The sequence below is a fragment of the Aristolochia californica genome, unplaced genomic scaffold (assembly GCF_029961685.1).
Source record: "Aristolochia californica isolate CCGP_79_NKW_82.1479 unplaced genomic scaffold, dmAriCali1.0.hap1 SCAF_2, whole genome shotgun sequence".
NCBI classification, from domain to species: Eukaryota; Viridiplantae; Streptophyta; class Magnoliopsida; order Piperales; family Aristolochiaceae; genus Aristolochia; species Aristolochia californica.
Window position 1 is genome coordinate 44760181 of NW_027181881.1, and position 10105 is coordinate 44770285.

General features: G+C 38.7%; 2 protein-coding genes across 2 annotated transcripts; one reads left to right on the plus strand and one right to left on the minus strand.

Annotated features, from left to right (window-relative positions):
• Positions 1–1094: 1094 nt before the first annotated feature.
• Positions 1095–6470, plus strand: LOC137956706 (uncharacterized). Its single transcript, XM_068804297.1, has 10 exons — positions 1095–1261; positions 1368–1439; positions 2231–2323; positions 2462–2543; positions 2667–2723; positions 4775–4839; positions 4943–5038; positions 5222–5308; positions 5468–5548; positions 5643–6470. The coding sequence occupies exons 1-10, from the start codon at positions 1163–1165 to the stop codon at positions 6297–6299; spliced, it is 1389 nt and encodes a 462-aa protein (XP_068660398.1). The 5' UTR covers positions 1095–1162; the 3' UTR covers positions 6300–6470.
• An 866-nt stretch (positions 6471–7336) lies between these two features.
• LOC137955863 (F-box protein At2g27310-like) lies at positions 7337–8652 on the minus strand. Its single transcript, XM_068803041.1, has one exon. It carries the CDS (start codon positions 8589–8591, stop codon positions 7584–7586), a length of 1008 nt encoding a protein of 335 aa, XP_068659142.1. The 5' UTR covers positions 8592–8652; the 3' UTR covers positions 7337–7583.
• Between the last annotated feature and the right edge of the window lie 1453 nt (positions 8653–10105).

The following is a 10105-nucleotide window of genomic DNA, read 5'->3' on the forward strand; positions in this document are numbered from 1 at the left end:
TGATTATGGACTTATTATCCTAACCCTCCCCCTAAAAATTAATTTATAGATTAATAATCCTAAAATATTATAATAATACCCCTAAAACTTTAACCTCGTTACATTAATGTCATCTCTATGAGATAACTATTTATTTATTACCCTGCCATCATTGTATGGGTCTATGGGCTTTGAGCCCATCTTTCACATTTCTTTGATGTGTAGGTCTTACTTGGTCTTATAGGTTTGGCCCTATCTTCCAGCACACTTAGATATGTGAGTCTTCTTTAGTTGTGTCGGTTTGGGTCCATCTTCCAATAACCACTCGTGGTTGGTTTAATATGGACATTTTGGTAAAAAAAAAATCTAGTTACTCTTTGTTGATTTTCAGGACTGCATGAATTTAGCTCATGAAGAAAAAAAAAAATAAACTCATTAGGAGAAAACTGGAGGAAGAAGGGTTATGGAATTGATTATAAATTTATAACCCTCCCCATTAAGCTCAATTTATAGATCGATGAAATTACTGTATTACAATAATACTCTTGAACTTAGGGTTTATAGTTTAAGGTTTTAGCCCTAGAACTTTAACTTTTAATTACATCACTACTATGGGTCTTCTCTTTAATCTATGGGCCTTTACCTTATTTTCTATATCTCTTGGTTGCATGGGTCTTCTTAGGTCTTATGGGCTTGGACCCATCTTCTAATACACTTGGATATGTGGGCTTTCATTGGTCGTGTGGGTTATGGCCCTATCTTCCAACACTCTTGTTTGTCCTACCCTCTACATTTATGGACTAAATTTAAAAAAATAAAACACTTAAAAGGGCAACTAAAATATATGGAAACTTTGCTAGTGAAATGATAAATTACTCACTAGGCAACATCCTTAACTTAAATCGGTTTTGAAGTCATTCAGGAATAATTATCAAAGATGTAAGATAAATTTGTCAAATATATATGAACCAATGGAGAGGTGGGTCGGATTCCAAAAAATGAGTGTCGAACCCAACATCTGACCCGACCCAATACCATCCCGTGCACAATAGCTTGCTGTTCGTTTCTGTCAATTCCTGAATCGCGCTCGCGCTCTCCCGTAATAATTCTCTGCCTTGAGCGTCTAATATAAGCTACGGAACCCATCGGTGCCGCTAGAATTTAGGGATCGATATCGAACGCCATGAGTAGCTTGAGCTCTGCGCAGATATTGCTTGAAAACCAGAAGAGTGATGCTGCTTCTGTTACTTCTTTGCAGCTCACTCATCGAGCTCTGTCGGATGTAAGTCTTAGCACTTTGTACTTCATTCTGAGCCGCGTTTCAACTAATTTCATGAGTGTCGTATCTAAGGTCACCTGTGCTTGAACTCTCTCATTTCTTTTGGCAGACTCGTATCTTATCGGACTTTGCGAATTTGGAAAGACTCGATCTCAGCTGTAATAATTTGTCCTCACTCGAGGTATGATTTCATTTGAGCTTTTTTTTTTTTGTTTTTTTTGTTTTTGTGTGTTTGTGTTGGGTTGGGGGGTGCAAATGGTCTTGTCTCGCAATAACTTGGTACAGTACGATTCTAGTTCAGTAAATGACGGATTTAGCTGGCTACATTTGGTTGATGGGCCACACATTTTACCTCCCATGGGACGGAACTCATGTTACTCATCTTGTCACTAGTAAAGTTGCTGAAGTGATTGGATGGAAATCCCGGAATATTGTTGGCACCGGAACATGACGATGCGATACAACTTAGATTACTTAGGGCTGGTTATCAAACTCTGCTGTTTCTTCAGGAAATTCTGCTAATTTTTCTGTGGCTTCGTGAAAAGTGTTTATGCTTGTTTTATACAATTTTGATAATCTTCTTTCCATTTTTCTTTAATATTGCACAGGAGAACCCTGAAAGAACATTAATATCTGACCTGTAATAACTGTCTCAGCTATTCTGCTATTTAGTGTTCTGCTTATCAATGTCCTATATTCCACTTGCTTCCTACTTATGCGGTATCATCTAAAATACTGGAAGGTCTTTGTTAAGTCCTAAGAGCTTCTCTATTATATAATTAGTTGAAATGTTGTTTAGTCCTAAGAGCTTCTCTATTACATAAATTAGTTGAAATGTTGTTTAAGTCCTTAGAGCTTCTCTCCCTGAAAAAACTCCTTGCTACTCTTGCGGTCATCAATTTTTTAGTGTTGTCACAACAATTAACTAATAACTGTTTCTAGTACTTAACTTTGTTATTCTTTATTTGCCAGGGATTATGTTCGTGCATCAACTTGAAGTGGTTGTGTCTTGTTCAGAACAAGCTCAAAAGCCTCAAAGGGGTTGAAGGCCTTTCCAAGCTTACGGTTGGTACTCATGAGTAAAACTGATACATGTTATTTCTTTTGGCTTTTATGTTTGGAAATTTCATATTATAATCTGTTTATTGGGAGCACAATTATCTAATTTCAATAATTCTCGGATTTATCTTCTTCCTTTTTCAGGTATTAAATGCTGGTCGTAATCAATTGAGGTCAATGGATGAAGTTAGATCTCTTTCTTCTTTGCGAGCATTAATATTGAACGGTAAGCTGCTAGGGTTAATATGTTAATCTTCGAGTAATTAGCTAACATCTTTTTCAAAAATAGTAGTTAACTAACATGCACAATTGTCAGTTTTTGCTGAAGATGCAATTTTTAATTATGCAGATAACAATATTGCATTCATTGGTAGACTCGATGGACTGGAACAGCTGAATACTCTTGGTATGGCTAAGTTTCCAATTTCTGTATTTTGGCTCAAAGAAAATCTTGCTGCCAAACACAATTTTTTTGTTACGACAGAGTTGTGCTATTTTACTGTGTTAATGATGGTGAGGTTGGTTTGGTTGTCTTGTGAGGACTAACGAAGGTGTGTTAGCCACTTTGGTTTCTAAATATATGGTGTGTTTATGGAAATTAGCACTATTAACTAAGTTTGAGCCAAATATGTCTTAAGCCAAGTTAATTAATTATACTAAGAAAACTTTTAAAATTCTAAATTTTTTTAACAGAGTAAAGAAAATAGTGATATTAAGCATCGTTCAGATTTTATGTCATTTTTATCAATTCCAATTCTGTCTAGTGTGATTTCTTGGAGGACTAGAGTTTCATTGGTCAGATTGCTGTGTGGTCTTCTGCTGAGGTCACTTGCATGTGTTTGTAGACCCGAGGTCCAAAAGTGTGCATGTAGCCAATCAATGTGTGAGTTCTATAACTTCGATTTAAAAGAGCTGGTTTAATAACTAATATTATGTTGTTGAGAAGAGCTGATTTAATAACTTTGATTTATTGTTTATATTCAAATACCTCCACTTTTAAGATCTCTTTGGTTTCTTTTCTAAAGTTATTTTACGTGGTTTCAAGATACATGCTAAGAAAATAACAAATCTCAAACATGCAATACTTTTAACCAGGACCCAATCTTGTTGCATTGCAAATCAATTTGTGTGTGGCGAATGATAAGTCTGCTAACTCCTGTTGTTTTTATAAAACTTACACGATCCTGTAGTAATTGAACCAGTATTTTGAGTTTTAGATTCAGGGTTCTTGGACCATGTTTGTAATCTAATCGAGTTAGTTGTTGTCATAATTGTTGCAGTTGTCTTGTTTTCTCTCTTATTTCTTTTTGTGGAACGGCTATATGCTTTGGTTTTTATGTTGGTGGGTAGGATTCCCACTAATCTGTGACTATACGTGTTTGACATATCAGATTCGTATCTGAAAGTGAGAGAAGTTATTTTGGGGGAATGGTCCCAAATTTGTTTGGATTTAGAAACACATTGTGCTTACTAGTTAAGAACATGCCTTTTAACATTGGCTAATCATTTTGGGATGGGCTAATACTCAACTTTGACATCGTATTAGTGCCAATTTAAGATTGTTAGTTTTTTAGCGGTCTATTTGTGTGCACTATGTGCCCCGATGTATGATGCTCTTTGTTGCTTGTGTATTTATGTTTCCCACATTTGGTCCATTTTTTTAAATTTTTTATTTTTAAAGATTGTTAATCTTATTTGCAGAGTTTTGGTGGGTAAAATGTCCTACCGTCGATTCAATGTTCTGAGCAGTTCCGCTCATGCTTCGCCTTTTATGGACACTGTTTTCCTCCCATAGCAGCATTTGTGGAAATTTCTTTTATACTTTCTTTTTGATAAAATGATTTGATAAAATGACCTTCATTGAGGGCAAAAAGGCACCTTGACTTTCATGGGAAAAGAAAAAACTGTCATATATCCATTTATCTCCTTCTGAGAACTATCTTTCGGATCGTAGTCATTCTTTTGCTCTTATACTTGAGAATAACTTGAAAACAGGAGCACAATTGTGCAATTATCGAAGTTTGGGATTTGATGGTTGATACCAATTGTATTAAATCGATACTTCAAAGCTGTTTGTAAGCTTGCTCTAGTTGTGTGTTGGACTATTTCGGAGCTTGGCTTTGGTACAAGAGAACTACTGACAAAGTGGTCTGACCCAGGGGCTTATAGTGCAATTAATGAAGGTTGGGATTTGATGGTTGATACTAATTGTATTAAACCGATACTTCAAAGCTGTTTGTAAGCTTGTTCTAGTTGTGTATTGGACTATTTCGGAGCTTGCCTTTGGTACAAGAGAACTACTGACAAAGTGGTCTGACCCAGGGGTTTTAAGTATGTATACATTTTGGAGAAACATGATTTTGCCAATAAAAGCCGGCATTGCTCATTTAACCTCTGATTCATTGCTTTCAAAGTCATGTACTCTTTGCCTTGATTTTAATAATTTTTTTCTTGCAGTTCTGTCTCGTAACCCCATTAATGATATTGGTGACTCTTTGGTGAAGCTGAAATCTATCACAAAAGTATGTCCTTAAGTTTCCTTTCCCATTTACTTTCAAACCTATGTTTCTCATTGAAAGCGTTTCAATAGAAACACATTAAGCATCATACCTTGTTTCTTTTCAGCTGTCCCTCTCCAACTGTCAAGTTCAAACAATTGGTTCCTCGCTCATGTTCTCTGTGAATCTAAAGGAAGTTAGACTAGCTCACAATGAGATCACAGTATGTTTTACTGCTTCCAGGTTCACAAAAGTAGTAGTTATTCTCTCAATTGCATGGGTCTTTCTTTTTCATCTAAATTCGTAGTTTCTTGACGCCTATGGTTCCATTATTATTGAATTCATGATGTGCTAGGATATCATGACTCCTAACAGTATTGCATGTTTTTTGTTTCTTATTGCCCAGACTCTTCCTGTTGAGTTGGCACATAATGTTAAAATCCAAAATCTGGACTTGGGGAGTAACTTGATTGCAAAATTGGTAGACATAGAGGTCAGAGTTTTGCAATGCTTCTCTCTCTTTTTCTCTCTCTCACACACACATATGCACATACACACAGGTACATTGTATTACATTTTCGTCAGCTGAATACAAACTATGGAATGCATTTTTCTTAATGATACATGTTGACAATCTTTCTTGATTTGATAGGTTCTTTCCTCTTTGAGGAACCTGAAAATCGTGAATCTGCAAGGAAATCCTATTTCAGAAAAGGCTAAATTAGATAAAAAGGTGCGGTGTCAAAATCTGTCTTATTCTTCTCCCTCACATTTAGTCAATTGTATACTGAAGTTGTTCTACTGTCTATCCCAAATGGTGACTCCAGATTAGGAAATTATTACCAAGTTTGCAGATATTCAACGGTAAGCCTGTAGGAAGAAGTGACAAAAATGATATATCGCGGGAACAAGTTTCTAGAGGCACCATGGATGTAAATCATCCTATTGAAGATGTTGCTCTGGCAGAAGCAAAGTATTTAAAGATAAAAAAACAAAACGCCAGTGAAGAGTTGCCGAAGGAAAAAGTCTCGGGCCAACAGAAGAATGATGTGTCTCCATCCAAAAACTACCCAGTTGATGTTGTAGAAAAGATGTCCAAGAAGCAACGTAAGAAAAGTGACAAGATGGGTTATGAGAAAAGCATGGGCAACCGGAATCAGAAGAGTGATCTTAATCTGGAAAATATAGGAAAGAAAGTTAAATCTTCGACTGTTGATGCAACGGGTAGAATGGTGGGGATTGATGATGCTGAAATACCATTTGCAGAAGTTGTCCTTTCCGAAACCACTTGCAATCCTCAGGATGACAGCAGGAAAAAGAGAGAGCATCGTTCTGCTGAAGATGCAAAATCACTCAGCGGGTTGGTTTCTGTCCCTAAAAAGAAAAAGAAGGCAAGAAGCGCTGATATGAGCGTATCAACATTTGGGTTTCTGTCAACAACATCGGAGGTGGGAGTGGGCGGGCCATCATCATGGGATGCTTGAAGACAAACAATACTTAAACTTCAGAGTAGCAGCTATGTCGCTGGCATGTGTCTCAGCCGTTCAATCAGAACCTGTTCAGGAAAGCTTAATTTTGCCTAAGAAAGTTTAGTATGTTCAAAAGTTTCCAAAATGATTACGTGACTGCCTTTGAAGTTTTATACTCATAAAATACGAGGTCAAATGATGATTTTAATGTTTAAAGTCTTGAAGGTTGCTTTTGGTAACATAGAGATGGAGAGAGAAAGGAAGAAGAAAAAACTAGTAATATTTTAAAAAATTAAATATTCAAACTAAGGCTATCAATTTCAAAACTACTAATTATAAATGAAATATTATAGAATTTAAGATAATTATTATGAAAATTGTAACTCAAAGGAAGACTATAAGATCGTCAACGAAATAATTTTCGGCGACTTGGGTGCTTGGGATAGGGGTAGTGGCATTAGCGAACACGACGACTTCAATGTCTCTTCTCCGACGACACAAAAAGGCAAAAGCATCCTTTTCTGAGTTATTTGATACGCTAATGTCGAACTGGGTGGTCAATAGTTCAATAATCCAAAATCGCAATCTGCTTGAATTTCGTATTCACGTCCATCGTCCCACTAATGCTGAAAAGTCTCTGCGGTGAAGTTTGAATCTTCTGCAGAAACAATCGGCAGCAATGAAAGCCTGTAGGTCATGGGTCTTCGTTTCCCCACCTACTCGCTTCCACAGGCGGAGTACAGACGGACTACCGCCCAGCTGGGCACTCAGAGAGAAAGAATACAGATGGAGCTTACAGATGGAGCTCAATAAAATTTTCTGCCTTATTTCTTTTTTTTTTCTCAACGAATTTCACGTTTTTATAGAAAAATCCCGCAACCGAGAGAAATCTCTCCACTTTAATTTTTCTCTTTAGGATTATGACATTCCAACAATTTTTTTCTCCTTTCTTTGGTTTAATTTTCTCTGCTGCCCAAACACAATCCAATTTTAATTTTCTCTCTCACCACCGTAAGATTATAACGAAACTAATTTTTAATTTTTAATTTTTTAATTTTCTTTCCCCCCCCCTTTAACACCAGATATCTCCTCCGTCGGGGTCCGGTTGGACAGATAAAAGAAACGATGCCCCAGCCAAATCCAACCAAATCAGTTCAATAAGAAATTCAATCGAAAGCTTCAATTAATTCGGGAAATAAAAAGTGATTAACATTTTCTGAAACTTCTCCTTGCTTTTTTCTTCCAAATTGCCGCTTAGGAGCCTAAAGTATGTAATGAAAAAATTAATGAATAACCGAACTACATCACAAATGCCCAAAATGCCGCAAAGATCAGAAGTCCGATGAGTACACAGGCCATGTCCAGCCTTCCCTCGTTCCTCATCTTCTTCTCTTTCATCACCCTTTTACGTTCGAGAAACTCCAAATACCTTTGTCTCTCTTCTTCCTCTTCTTTCTTCGTCTCTCTCTTCTTCCTCCTGTAACCTTCCATTGCGCCTTGCAAAACTACCAAACTGTCCCTGCCGCTCAGGCTCATTCCCTCCATGTCTTCCACCTGCAAGCTCACCTCTCTCACGTGCTGCTCCCCACCCTCGCACGTCACGAGAATACCTACCTGGACGGACTCCGCATCCGACAATCCCACAGGAAACCGGTTGAGAACAGAGGCGAACCGAACCTGGATCTCTCCAGACAGCCAGTGCCGCTGTACGGACACTGGCCGCCGGCTGGAGAAATCGGCCGCGCGGCCGCTGGTGGGGTTAATTATAACCCATGACAGCGTCAGTTCCCCTTCTACCGATTTGACCGCCGGTGTTGACGACGCGGCCTTGGCAGCGTGTGGGGATTCGTTGCGGTCGAGCGCATCGATGCGGAAGGGGGATGAGAGAAACCACCCAGAGCGCGTCTCAGTCTCCACGACCCGCGAGAAGATAAGGCTTCCACCATGGCGGAGGTCGACGGCGGATAAAAGGAGGTCAGTGGGTGCACGAGGGGCGGAGAGCGGCGGCGGAAGCGAGCATAAGCGGGGAAAAGCGTCGGAAAAAAGAGAGTGGAAGGCGTCGGGGAAGGAGGCGGAGAGGACGCACGAGACGCGTGGGTCGACTGTGGAAGGCCACGTCGCGAGGGAGAGTTCCCGCCATAGCGGGTAGGAGAGCGAGTGGAGGTAGGAGGAAGCAGAAGTGGCGGAGGCCAACGTTGGCCCATCCAAGAGACTGAGGATGTGGATCAGGACGTCGGCCGGCAAGGCCGTCATCTCGACCGACCGTCGGGAATGACCGCAGTCGTCGTTGTTCGACAAAAGAACCATGTGTAAGAAGCTATAGAAATAAGAGACGCGGAAGCAAGGATGAGGAATGCCCCAGCAGATGAGATGGTTTATATATATTTATATATTTATATAGCTGAAGCCCGAATCAGACTCTCGCTAACTCCAATCAACTCGAACCAGAGGAAATATTTTCTAATAAAAAAAAATGGCCACTCGATCCTTCGATTTTCTCCATTGATAAACCACAAGATTTGACCAGTGTATACTACCGAGTTATCAACTCTCAATAACTTTTCATGGACTTCATTACTCAATTTTGCTGCAAAAATGTCTGCAACAAATCTTATTTTCTTAAGCTCCAGTTTGAATCAAACGGTCCCAAACCTTATCTACTCACCTCATCCGATTCCGGACGAAATATGGCCAAGCCGGCACGGAGGGCGGGTACACCAATCACCCCGGTACAATGGATTTGATTCCTTGAGGGCGGCCTTTCATATTCGTTACGGACTTACAGTAATAATACCTAAAAAACTCGTTGTTTCTGCTAAGGAGTCAACGTCTCCTTCTCAATTCGGCTGCTCTGCAAATCCATTAGTCTATTACAGTAAGGAGTATACATGACTGCAATGGACGCTTTTTAGTTTTTAATGGTAAATGAAAGAAGCCTCGAATGCCGGAGCTTTTGGAGTTCCTTACGGTGAGATTTCTTTCTTGTCTAGTGCCATTGGATCATCTTTGTTCTTTCGTGTAGTTATCTTGACTGGATCAAGTCTAGAAGCTTTTCGTGTGAACGCCGGGTATGATCAGACAATCTTAAGCCAAACCGTTTTGGATTTTCTGAAACTCTTTTTTTCTGAACATTAACGAATATGAGAAGAAGGCATTTTGAACATGAGAATCAAAGTGCTTGTCATGTAGAGAAGTTGTAAATATTCAATTTCGCAACATTCCCTTTTTCAAACCATTTGAATCAGGCTCCTTCTCTGGAAGCTGGATTTCCACATTCAGGAGCAATTTTCTCTTCGTTGACCCTACTGCCAGTCACTGGCCGTGAAAGGAAAGCCTGAGAAGAACACTTGCAACCGAAAAGCCTTTAAATTTCCTTTCGAGGTTAGAAAGTCTTCTCCAGAGGTTCCTTTCACTTAATATTAATATGCAAGCCTGCGTCACACGCTTATAAACTAGAATAAGATCTGGCACACACTTTGACCTTTTGATTTTTTTATTATTTTGGTTGGGTGAAAATGGTTCAAAGTAGTGTGTCACATATGTGTGATGGGCACCATAAATCTAGTGAGCCAAAATAATCAAAATTATTTGTGATTGAGATTACGATAGTTTTATGTACTTACTAGTCATCCACGAATGAGTTTCATTTATTTAAGTAAGACTCAATTATCCCGATTCATTCATAAAGGCTTCATGTTAATTAACAACTTTTACTCATGTTAAAATATGACTTAAATTCTATTAATTTACAAATCATTTTTATGGTTTGTGATGAGTCTTCTAACATATTTAATATAACTCGAATTATGTTTATTTGGAGC

Excerpts from the sequence above, each read along its gene's own strand:
- LOC137956706 (XM_068804297.1), top strand. The coding sequence starts at position 1,163 with ATGAGTAGCTTGAGCTCTGCGCAGATATTGCTTGAAAACCAGAAGAGT. Across the intron at positions 1,440-2,230 it reads ATAATTTGTCCTCACTCGAG|GGATTATGTTCGTGCATCAA; the intron begins GTATGATTTCAT and ends TTTATTTGCCAG. Across the intron at positions 5,309-5,467 it reads CAAAATTGGTAGACATAGAG|GTTCTTTCCTCTTTGAGGAA; the intron begins GTCAGAGTTTTG and ends TTGATTTGATAG.
- LOC137955863 (XM_068803041.1), bottom strand. The coding sequence starts at position 8,591 with ATGGTTCTTTTGTCGAACAACGACGACTGCGGTCATTCCCGACGGTCG.